At 43.4% G+C, this 13111-nt stretch overlaps 1 protein-coding gene across 6 annotated transcripts in view; it reads left to right on the top strand.

Moving 5' to 3' along the window:
• kiaa0825 (KIAA0825 ortholog) overlaps window positions 1-13111 on the top strand; it is a 269652-nt gene that overhangs the window by 85239 nt on the left and 171302 nt on the right. For all 6 annotated transcript variants that reach the window (XR_013547071.1, XM_078396492.1, XM_078396491.1 and 3 more), the window contains one exon: window positions 8054-8239. Coding sequence is in view for 5 of the 6 variants with exons in the window: in XM_078396492.1 (XP_078252618.1) it covers window positions 8054-8239 (186 nt within the window). In the remaining variant the exon portion in view is untranslated. The remainder of the gene's footprint in view (window positions 1-8053; window positions 8240-13111) is intronic.

Below are 13111 nucleotides of genomic sequence, written 5' to 3' on the forward strand. Positions count from 1 at the left end.
TTAAATCTTTGATGGGACTGGAAAAGACTGAATGTTCACAAAGAAAGCCTCATGGAATTTAAGGGCCTACTGTTTTGTAAAGCACAGGCTTGATAATTTTTTTAATAAATCTAATCATATTTATCATCTAGGTCCAAAATGCACCAATATTGCATCTCCATACATTTGATGTTGTTACCCAGTGCTAAAGATATGTATAAAAGATGATTAGATGCCCCTGGACATGTGCAGGGATATCTAGTGACGTGTAATGGTCATTTTCACATCACTTACGCAAATGTTTTTTACCCTGTAGTACAACTGATCTTGCCAGCCTAGCTGGAAGGTTGATGCCTACCTTGGAATCAGTTAACAATCCAGTTTTCCTGCACTGTTGCCAGTGGGTCCAAGGCATCCATCTTTTTGCATGTTGGTTTGTTCTGTGTTTATTTTCCTAATAATCTTTTAATTCATTGCTACCTTTGTAGATGATATCCTCATACACCATAATTCGGTTTTGGAACACCTAAACCTTATTTCTCCCAGCCTGATCAATTCCACACCCTCTGATTCTCCCTTCCAATTTTTTTTCTCCATAATTACACTCCTCTCCTTGCAAACATCTTTCCCTCAACATCCATCCTTTACAATTATCCCCAAGCCACCTCTGAACTCACTTCCTTCATCATGTTCATTTAAAAAAAAATTGTCTCTATTTTCATTACAAAAATACTGCCGTACTGACAAGTCTAATAATTGGATTGATCAGTGTCTGATCATTGAAGAAACATTTATTCACAAAATGCTGGAGTAACTCAGCAGGTCAGGCAGCATCTCAGGAGAGAAGGAATGGGTGACGTTTCGGGTCGAGACTCTTCTTCAGACTGATGTCAGGGGGGCGGGACAAAGGAAGGATATAGGTGGAGACAGGAATAGAGGGAGAACTGGGAAGGGGGAGGGGGAGAGAGGGACAGAGGAACTAACTAAAGTTGGAGAAGTCAATGTTCTTATCGTTGGGCTGCAAGCTGTCCAAGCAAAATATGAGGTGCTGTTCCTCCAATTTCCGGTGGGCCTCACTATAGCACTGGAGGAGGCCCATGACAGAAAGGTCAGACTGGGAGTGGGAGCTCCACATTGAAGAAACATTGGTACCAATGGGTCAATATGGTGCACAGGTGCTGTTAACCGAATGGTACATTTTTTAAGTGCCCTAGAATCATCTAATATATGTCCCCTCAATTACTGATAAATTGTCAAGGGTCAAGAGTATTTCATTGTCATATGTACAAAAAGAACAGTGATATTCTTAATTGCAGCAGCACAACAGGTTTGTAAACACAGTACATAATAAATAACATAATAAACAAGCAAGGAAAAATAAGTTAAATGAATTTAAAAAAAACACAATACAGAGCAAAGCAAAGGAAAACCCAAAGTCCCTAGTGCAACCAAGACAGTTTGGAGTTTAGTTGGAGTTTGTAGTTTTCAATGGCCTAAAGCTTGTTGGGAAGAAGCTGTCCCTGAACCTGGATATCACAGTTTTAAGACTTCTACACCATCTCTCCAATGGCAAGTGGGATGAGAGCATGGCCAGAGTGGTGTGGGTCCTTGATGATGCTGGCTGCCTTTTTGAGACAATGCCACTTTTGATGGTGTGGAGGTCAGTACCTATGATGGACTGGGCAGTGTTCACCACTTTTTGTAATCTTCATTTCCAGGGTGTTTACGTTGCCAAAAAGGCCATAATGCAACCAGTCGGTATACTCTTTACCGTACAGCTGTAGACATTTGAGAGAGTATTCTTTGACATACCCAATCTCCTCCACCTTCTAAGGAAGTAGGGGCACTGATGGGCTTTCTTAGTTCAATGTGCTAGATCCAAGATAGATCTTCGGAGATATGCACTTGAAGTTATTGACTCGATCCACTACTGACCTGTTTATGAGGGCAGGCATGTGATCCTCGGCTTTCTACTAAAGTCAGCAATCGGCCCCTTGGACACAGAGTGTTGGAGTAACTCAGCAGGTTAGGCAGTATCTTTGGAGAACATGGATATGTGATGTTTCAAGTTGGGACCCTTCATCTTCAACTAACTAGAAAAAAGAGGTTTAATAAATTAAAATACATAATATAGTGCAAAGCAAAACAAAGCCTGAAGTCCCTAGTGCAACCAAGATAGTTTGTAGTTCAGAGCTTAGTAGAACTCTGAAGCAGGGTCTTGACCCGGAATGTCACCTATCCATGTTCTCTAGAGATACTGCCTGACCTGCTGAGTTACTCCAGCACCTTGTGTCCTTGTTTCTAAACCAGCAACTGCAGTTCCTTTTTTCTACAATCAGCTCTTTGGTTTTCCTAACATTGAGAGCAAGGTTGCTGTTCTGGCATGTATGGTCTGTACGTGTAAACGAGGGTTTTGGAGACTAGTGGACTCCTGTGGATTTGCCGACTACTGCAGGACAGCAGGCATCTTCTGCCATGTGGGAATTCAGTTTTCAGTGAAACCTGAAAGGTTGCGTTAAACACCCCGGTATATGATTTTATTTAAATACTAGCTGGACGTGGACCCGTTGGCCCCAAATCTCTCCTGCGGGCCGGGCAACCCTCCATCCACACCTCTCCTGCGGGCCCGGCAACCCTCCCCCAACTGACGACAGTCACCCACTCCATCCTCGCTCAACCCCCCCTTAAAACTCCCCCGGGGGCGGGCGAGGGGGGAGAGGAAAAGGGAGAGGGAGCAACTCACCGTGGTCCCGGGCGACAATCGCGGTGGCCAGCAGCAGGAGAGCTCTTGTCACCCCTCCTTCATTGGCCACCACTCCTGTCACTTGGGCATGTCCCGCCCCCCTCCGAGCAGCAACCCTCCCCCAACTGCGCACGCTTGGATCTGGCGGCCATCTTATGTAAGTATTAGATCAACGGGCCCCAACTGCGCAGGCACCCGTTTGTTCTGCGCATGCGCGGATCCAGCGGCCATCTTACATAAGTATCAGATCAACGGGCCCCAACTGTGCAGGAGCGGACGCGTTGGGTTCCCATTGTGACGTCGAACACGGCCGACGGGCATGGTTGGTGGAAAAGGGATTTTTAAAGTTTAAAAAGGTGATTTGTAAAGTTTAAAAAGTGAAAAACTTTTCAAATATAACAACCATTTGAACCGCAGGACAATGGTGGTTAAGGTGGTGCTAAAATTGTCACGCTGTCGTGTACTGCTTTGGCTGTATTTCGGAACGCACTAAAATGCAATATATATACGCATATATAATATGAGCGTGTTAGTAATATATATATTGATATTGCTAGGCGGCCACATTTCCTGCTTGTGAACTGTTCGGGTACAAGCAGTTCCATGAAGGTAACCCGGGTAGGATCTGTATGTTTCATTTTATTGCATTGTCATATTTTAAGTTTTCAAATATTTCACCATTTAATTCAATTTAATTCATTGTAAAATGCTATAAGATTTACAGGATTATCAGAATGTCAGCATTTATTCAATTGAATAAAGTGTATGAAATGATTTTACGGTCATTGTGATAAATATTAGAACAAAGAACAATCAATTTTTTTACCATTCTTTCAGAGATAATGATTTCCTATTACATATCAAATAGAAAAAAAAAAAACTTTTCATGCTCTTGGCTGATAACCTAATTTAGTGTTGTCATTTTTAAGCAATCCAATGTTTGTCAGAGGAGCAAATAAGGTTTCAGTTTTGTTAGTTATTTATTGGTTCAGGGTATTGCATTTACTTACTTATTCAAATATCTGTCATCCCTCACAAACATTGACAAATGCACAATTGTACCCCCCCTCATATTTCTGTACTATAGTGTATTGCATCCTGCTATCAGAAACTATAAATTCAAGGACACACTGACAGGAGTTATTAATCTCTTATAGTGGTACATAACTTTGTTTGTAGGTGGAGAATTAAAAATCAAAAAAACTTTTGAGAGTGACTCTTTTCTGATATTTTTAATGTTTATAAAAACACAAGTATTGAAGTTAAAAGTTAAGGTTTATTTGGTTAAAATGGGTGGTATTGTAGACTGTGAAGATGGTTATCAAAAATTACGTGGCATTTTGATCAGCTGGGCACGTAGACTGAGGAATGGCAAATGAAGTTTAATTCAGATAAGTTAGGTATTGCATTTTGGGAAGTTAAACCAGGGCAGAACATTTACAGTAAGCATTATGGCCCTGGGGCATGTTGTAGAGAAGAGGGACCATAGAGTATGTGCATACCTGAGAGTGGAATCACAGGTAAATAGAGTAGTGAAGAAGGCCTTTGGTCTGCTTACCTTCATCATTCAGAGAATTGAGTAAAGAAGTTGGGATGTGGAGGCAGTGGAGGACAATTCTCTGAATGCATTCAAGAGAGAGCTAGATAGAGCTCTTAAGGATAGGGGAGTCGGGGGGTATGGGGAGAAGGCAGGAACGGGGTACTGATTGAGAATGATCAGCCATGATCACATTGAATGGTGGTGCTGGCTCAAAGGGCCAAATGGCCTACTCCTGCACCCATTGTCTATAGTTGTACAAGACGTTGGTGAGGCCACACTGGAAGTAGAGTGTTCAGTTTTGGTCATACTAGTGTAGGAAAGATGCCATTAAGCTGATGCAGTGACGATTTATGAGAATGTTGCCAGGACCTGAGCCTGAGTTAAGGGAGAGATTGGACAGGCTAGGACTTTATTCCTTGGAGTACTGGAGGCTGACGGGTGATCTTACAGAGTTGTATATAATCATGAGGGAAATAGATAAGGTGAATGCTCAGAGTTCCCAGAGTCTCAGAGTAGGGGAATCAAGAGCTGGAGGGCAGAGGTTCCATCTTGAGAGTGGAAAGATTAATAGGAACAAAAGAGCAATTTTCTCAGGTAGATGAATGGGTACATGAATAGAAAAGGTTTAGAGGAATATGGGTATGAGGGTCAACCCCAGTCAAATCAAGATTCAAGTCAAGTCAATTTTATTTGTATAGCACATTTAAAAACAACCCACGTTGACCAAAGTGCTGCACATCTGATTAGGAAAAAAAAAAAGAAACATACAGTGGCAGGCAGCCAAACACAACGGCGCGGCCATCTTGAACAAAATGTTTAACTAAAGCAGAATGGTGTCCCGCGGCCGCGCCGCACCGGGCGATGGAAGGCCCCGCGGCAACATAGTACTCTGTAAAGCCCATAATAAACAATAAAAGAAAGAATGTGTGTGTGTGTGTTTATATAGAAAAATATATATTTTAAAAAAACAATAGTTGTACAAAGACAAAATAAACAAGAACAATAATGCAAAGACAAAAATAATGCCCCTGGCTTGTAGTTTAGAGCTTATTTGGAATTTGCAATGTTTAATAGCCTGATGTTTGCAAGTAGGATGCTGCTCCTCGACCTGGATTTTACAGGTATCGGTCTCCTATTCCATGGCAGGAGTGAAATGAAAGTGTGGCCAGGGTTGTTTGGCTCTGATGATGCTGGCTGCCTTTTTCTGGCTGGTCTAGTTTGGATGGTGCACCTTGGTCAGTATGGACATATTGGGTTGAATGGTCTGTTTCTATTCTGGAATGACTCCATGACTCCACAGTTTGCCAAATGTAACATATTCATTAATTTATTGCTTTATGATTGTATAATTATTTTTCTGCCCTCTTTGCTACATCTCCACTGTTCCTTCCTCCTCACCAATGATCTTTATTTCCTACACCTTCTCTTTGTTTAGGAGTAACGGTTTGGGAAATGGTGTTGGGTAGACTGATGAGACTGAAGGCTGATAAATCCCCAGGGCCTGATGGTCTGCATCCCAGGGTACTCAAGGAGGTGGCTCTAGAAATCGTAGATGCATTGGTGATCATTTTCCAATGTTCAATAGATTCAGGATCAGTTCCTGTGGAGTGGAGGGTAGCTAATGTTATCCCACTTTTCAAGAAAGGAGCGAGAGAGAAAACGGGGAATAAAAGACCAGTTAGCCTGACATCGGTGGTGGGGAAGATGCTGGAGTCAATTATTAAAGAGGTAATAACGGCGCATTTGGATAGCAGTAAAAGGATAAGTCCAAGTCAGCATGGATTTACGAAAGGGAAATCATGCTTGACAAATCTGGAATCTTTTGAGGATGTAACAAGTAAAATGGACAAATAGCCAGTGGATGTAGTGTATCTGGACTTTCAGAATATCTTTGATAAAGTCCCACACAGGAGATTGGTGGGCAAAGTTAGAGCACATGGTATTAGGGGTGGGGTATTGACAGATAGAAAATTGGTTGGCAGACAGGAAACAAAGAGATTTTTTTATAATAACGGATTTTTTTCAGAATGGCAGGCAGTGACTAGTGGGGTGTCGCAAGGCTCGGTGCTGGGACCGCAGCTATTTACAATATACATTCATGATTTAGGTGAAGGAATTGAAAGTAACATTAGCAAATTTGCAGATGACACAAAGCTGGGTGTCAGTGTGAACTGTGAAGAGGATGCTGTGAGGATGCAGAGTGACTTGGACAGGTTGAGTGAGTGGGCAGATGCAGTATGATGTGGATAAATGTGAGGTTATTCTCTTTGGAGGCAAGAACAGGAAGGCAGATTATTATCTGAATGGTGTCGGGTTAGGAAAAGGGGAAGTACAATGATTCCTGTTTCCTGTACAAAGGGCCTGTTTCTGCTCCATCTCTAAAGTCTAAGGGACTTATCACTAAATCTCTAATCTCTAAAGGACCATTTAGAAGCCTGATAACAGAGGGGAAGAAGCTGTTTCTGAGTCTGAAAAGAAAATTGTTAACAATGTTGGCAGCAAGGATTCATGGAAAAGTTGAAAAAAGTGGATAATAATGAGAGATCTGCTTAAGTGTGAGAGGATTGACTATTTTGGGAGGCCAGTGGTCAGTACAGATTTTGGAAGATTTTTCTTTGACAAGCTGGGAGCCAATCTTCCGGCGGAAGACTACTCCCAGACGACTATACAGGATGAAACACTAGAGTCTAAAGGCAGGTTATCAGAAATCACAGATGAATAAGAATGTAAACTAGTAAAAAAGATAAAACAAGCTTCGTACGGCTTCGAATGCACAAATAAAAGGACCTATTTTGCAGAAGACTACCTTGAAATCCCTGAACCATGTAAGGCTGGACCCTTGTATAAAAAAAAGGCCTTATCTTTTCAGTTAAGATTTAAATATGTACAAGTGGGACATGCTGCGCCCAGACATTGAAGGCACAAATTAATTATCCACAAGTGACATCAAACTGTTCATTGCACGCCAAAGAAGATTGATCCAGCCATCAATACAACCTGCCGCCTTATCATTAGATGTCTTAGATCAACATCAACTGACAGCCTATACATATTATCTGGTTTAGCGTCACCAGAAATTCGTCGCAGTGCAGCAAGCAGTAGAGAACGCCATCGCCAGACCACAGATGTACGACATCCCCTATTCGGCCATGAACCCGCAAAGAATCGGCTAGCCCAGGAAAACCTTCCTCAGTGAAGTTGAACCAAATGCTGAAGCTGAAGGTACTAGAGTTGTATTATAGGAAGAGAGACCAGCCAATCTCCCATCAACAACATCCATGTCCATGAGTGCCAAAGAAGAACTTTCGCCTGGTGCCGAATCAAGCTGGGCTGAATGGAAATGCCTCAACAGATTCTATACAATCAACAATGGGGAATCACTTCTCATGAATTTAATTGAATTTTTTGTAGAGGTGACCCAAAAGATTGATGAGGGCAGTGCGGTAGATGTTATCTAAATGAACTTTGGCAAGGCCTTTGACAAAGTGCCCCACGTCAGGCTGATCTGGAAGGTTAAATCACATAGGATCCAGAGTGAGCCAGCAAGCTGGATATGGAATTGCCTTTAAGGTGGGAGACATAAGGTGGTGGTATAGAATTCCATTTCACAGTGATCTTTCTCAACAAAATCAGAGACTTCCAATTTTAGTATATTCCCAATGTGTGTAATCTCTTATTTTATTAAACATATACTTGGCAGAGCATCTCCTGTTTTACTCCTGTTTTATTACATTGCTTACAGTTTCACTGGTAATATTCATCCTGAAAACAATTTATTTTTTGTTTTCTAGCAACTGATCAAAAAAATGTTGATGATGAAAACATAGAAGAAAAACAGAGTAATCAACAATCAGCATTGATAGAAGCAATTGTGATGGTAATGGCATACTGTAAATCATTGCCCAGAAGTCTCGGAATTGTTCTTGAAGGCTACATGGACAAACATCAGCTGTGGAATAAATTGTATTACTTAGCAGGTGTGGTGAAGCAACGGTATAATCTGTTTAAGACCTGTATGCATATTATTGTGAAAAATTGCATTGTAATCTAATTAATCTGGAACACCAGATTAATTCCTAGGATGGTGGGTTTGTAAATTCACCAGATCAATAACTAGGCTGACAGTTAATTTTACGAGGAGAGATTAAGCCAACTGTATTAAGTCTCTTGAATTTAGAAGTGATCTCACTGAATTGTACCATGCATTTTAGGCCCTTACTAGGGTAAATGCAATGTTATGATTTTGCTGGCTGGGGTGTCTAGCATAGGGGTCACATTCTCAAAGTAAGGCCACACAACAAAAATAATAAGAAATGTCTTCACACTGATCAGCGAATCTTCATAATTCTCCACCATGAGTGCTTTGGAGAATCAATCGCTTTTTTTTCTGTCACCTCCAACTTGTTTATACTTTGGTGTAAAGAACATGATTGCAAGCACTTACTGTTTGTTTTAAGCCTGAAATGTCATCTGTTTCCTTTGGAATCTTTGAAAACAAATCCATGGTGTGTATTTTGTTGGGGGGGGCTAAAAACTGTTTCAGTAATAATCTGCAAAAGCAACGGTGAGAACTAGGGGGAATCAAGAGGCGGTGGAATATGCTTCTATACTAATCAGGGCTGGTGCAGCGATATCACAGTACTGTCTAACTTCTGTTCTAATCTGGAATCATTTTTAATGAATTGCAAACTCTTTTATTCTCCGAGGGAATTTACCTCTTTTATTCTCGCAAACGTGAGGCACAAATGCAACTCACTGACCAGGTAATGAGAGTAATGCTTCCTCAAAAGGCAGTGGAGGCCAATTCTGTGAATGCATTCAAGAGAGAGCTAGATAGAGCTCTTAAGAATAGCAGAGTCAGGGGGTATGGGGAGAAGGCAGGAACCGGGTACTGATTGAGAATGATCAGCCATGATCACATTGAATGGCGATGCTCGCTCGAAGGGCCAAATGGCCTACTCCTGCACCTATTGTCTATTGTCTAGTTGAGAGTGACTCCATGGTCGTTGTTTTTAACAAGGTTAACCTCAGCCGAGAGCTTCCAAAATACAGACATCACGTTACCTGCCCCACCAGAGAGGAGAGAGCACTTGACCATTGTTACATTACATTTAAGAATGTGGCGCACGGTAGAGTTGCTGCCTTACAGTGAATGCAGTGCCGGAGATTCAGGTTCAATCTTGACTACGGGCGCCGTCTGTACGGAGTTTGTACGTTCTCCCCGTGACCTGCGTGGGTTTTCTCCGAGATTTTCGGTTTCCTCCCACACTCCAAAGACGTACAGGTATGTAGGTTAGTTGGCTGGGCAAATGTAAAAATTGTCCCTAGTGTGTGTAGGATAGTGTAAATTTGCGGGGATCGCTGGGCGGCACGGCTCCGGTGGGCCGAAGGGCCTGTTTCCGCGCTGTATCTCTAAATCTAAATCTAAATCTAAAATAAATCTAAACGCATATCGCTGTGCTCTCCATGCGGCTCTGGAACTCTGATCATTGTTTAGTTCACCTTATTCTGACCTACAGGCAGAAACTAAAATCTGCTAAGCCTATGGTCAGAACAATGAAAAGGTGGACAAGTCAAGCCAAGTCAAGTCAAGTTTATTTGTCACATACACATACACGATGTGCAGTGAAATGAAAGTGGCAATGCCTGCGGATTGTGCAAAAAAAAGTTACAATTACAGCATATAAATTTAAATTAATACAGAAAATAAAATTTAGTCCCTGGAGTTATAATAGTTAACAGTCCTGATGGCCTGTGGGCCGAGGGCATCGAAAACCTACAGTCCTGCTTTGACTGCACTGATTGGAATGTGTTCATGGAAGCAACCACAAGCTTCAATGAATACCATGATGTCATATGTCAGCTTTTGTGAGGACTCTTGCATTCCTACTAGGACCCGGATCAAATTCAACAACGACAAGCCTTGGTTTACAGCAGAACTCAGATAGCTCTGCCAATCTAAAGGTGAGGCCCACAGGAGCATGGATGCAGACCTCTGCAGGCAGGCCAAGTACAAGCTGAGAAGAGGAATCAGAGCTGCCAAGGAAAGGCACTCTGAGAAGTTGAGGAGCAAGTTCTCAGCTAATGGCTCGTCTTTAGTGTGGAAGGGCTTGCAAGAAATCACTAGCTGCAAGAGGAAACCCCCCACTCCTTGGACAATCGTCAGCTGACCAACGATCTGAATGAGTTCTACTGCAGGTTTGAAAGACGGATCATAACCCAGGTACTCCCTCCCCCTCCCTTCCCCACCCACTCCTCCCCAATCACCGCTTCACACCCACTTACAGCCTGACTCCATTCTGAAAAGACTGGGCCCACCACTACCCACCCCCTCCTTGCTGCCCAACATCAGTCTGGCCACTTCCCCATCACTAACAATAGAAATTCAGGAGATAGAAAAGCTGGAAATCTCAAGAGCCGGACAATGTTTGCCCCTCTACCTTCAAGCTCTGTGCCGAACCACTGGCACCAGTCTACAAATCTGCACTGTCCCTGCCTGCTTCAAAGTCTCCTCTTTTGTTCCTGTACCCAAAAAGCCAAGGATTAGTTTAGAGATACAGCGTGGAAACGGGCCCTTTCGGCCCACCGGGTCCGCGCCGACCAGTGTCTCCCACACATCAACACTATCCTATATCCACTATGGACAATTTTTTTACCTTTACCAAGCCAATTAACCTAAAAACCTGTACGTCTTTGGAGCGTGGGAGGAAACTGAAGATCTCGGAGAAAGCCCACGCAGGTCACAGGGAGAACGTACAAACTCCATACAGGCAGCACCCGTAGTCGGGATCGAACCCGGGTCTCCGGCGCTGCATTCGCTGTAAGGCAGCAACTCTACTGCTGCGCCACCGTGCCCCCCCCAACTGGTCTTAATGACTACAGGCCTGTTGCACTGACCTATGTAATCATGAATACCTTGAAAGATGTGCTGGCCCACCTGAAAAGTATCATAAAGCCCCACGCTGGACCCCCTGCAGTTTGCATACTGGGCCAATAGATCAGTGGATGACGCAGTCAACCTAGGCATGCATTTCATCCTCCAGCACCTAGACCACAAGGGGACCTATGCAAGGATTTTGTTTGTGGATTTTAACTCTGCATTCAACATCATTGTGCCAGAGCTACTACACTCCAAACTCTCCCAGCTGACTGTGCCTGAACCCTTCTGTCAGTGGATCACCAACTTCCTGACAGGCAGGAAGCAGTATGTGAGGTTGGGAAAGTACATCTCGGACCTGCTGACCCTCAGCATAGGAGCACCGCAAGGCTGCATACTCTCCCCTCTCCTTTACTCCCTACACCAATGACTGCACCTCCATAGACTCCTCTGACAAGCTTCTCAAGTTTGCGATGACACCACCCTGAATGGACTGATCCAGGATGGGGAGAAATCTGCCTACAGACAGGAAGTGACACAGCTACCATCCTGGTACCATCGCACCAACCTGGAGCTTAATGCTCTTAAGACAGTGGAATTGATTGTAGACTTTAGGAGAGCTTTCCCTCTCCTCCCCCCACTCATCATCAACAACACTAGTCACATTTGTGGTCATTTAAGTTTGGAACCATCATCTCCAGGGACCTTAAATGGGAGGCCACCATCGACTCCGCAGTCAAAAAGGCCCAACAGAGGATGTACTTCGTGCGGCAGCTGAGGAAACACAACCTGCTACAGGCAATGATGGTCCAGTTTTACACTACCATCATAGAATCTGTCCTCACCTTCTCCATCATGGTCTGTTTGGCTCATCCACCAAGCATGACATCCGGAGCCTACAGCGCATCGTTTGATCAGCTGAGAAAGTTGTTGGCTGCAACCTTCCCCCCCATTGACCACTGTACACTGCAAGGGTCAGGAAGTGGGTAAGATCATCTCTGACCTCTCTCACCCTGGCCACAAACTCTTTGAAGCACGTCCCTCTGGGAGGTGTCTCCAGACTATCAAAGACGCCACAGCCAGACATAAAAACAGCTTTTTTCTACGAGTAGTAGCTCCTCAACAACCAAAAGTCAGTAGTTTCTTTTTACTCTGATACTTTATTCTCACATGTTTAAATTATAATGTTTTATTTTTAATTGGCTGTATATTGTGTTTTTATCCTTTTTGCGAGCAAAGCACCAAGGCAAATTCCTTGTATGTATAATAAAATTCATGATTTATTATTTATTCAGTGACAATCCAGTCTCTTGCTCCAACATTCCTCCTCTTGCATTCCAACTGCCGGCCTTCTACCCTCTCTGGACTATTTTATTTTCAACTGCCGCACGGTAGCGCAGCGGTAGAGTTGCTGCTTTACAGCGAATGCAGCGCCGGAGACTCAGGTTCGATCCTGACTACGGGTGTTGTACTGTAAGGAGTTTGTACGTTCTCCCCGTGACCTGCGTGGGTTTTCTCCGAGATCTTCGGTTTCCTCCCACACTCCAAAGACGTACAGGTATGTAGGTTAATTGGCTGGGTAAATGTAAAAATTGTCCCTAGTGGGTGTAGGATAGTGTTAATGTACGGGGATCACTGGGCGGCACGGACTTGGTGGGCCGAAAAGGCCTGTTTCCGGCTGTATATATATGATATGATATGATATGATAACATCAACCATCTTGACTTCTCCACTCCTCTGACCCACTCCAATCTCACCCTCTCTGAATGCACAGCCCTCCGATCACTCAGCAAAAATCCCAATATTTTTGTCAAACCTACCGACAAGGTAGGTATTGTGGTAGTCTGGCAGGCTGGTCTCTACCATGCTGAGGCTAGGTGCCAGCTCTCGGACACTTCCTCGTACAGCTTGACCATGACCCCACAAATGAACATCAAGTCATAATTTCCCAGACTGTTATTGATCCCGTCA

This window comes from Rhinoraja longicauda, chromosome 3 (assembly GCF_053455715.1).
Source record: "Rhinoraja longicauda isolate Sanriku21f chromosome 3, sRhiLon1.1, whole genome shotgun sequence".
Taxonomy (NCBI): domain Eukaryota; kingdom Metazoa; phylum Chordata; class Chondrichthyes; order Rajiformes; family Arhynchobatidae; genus Rhinoraja; species Rhinoraja longicauda.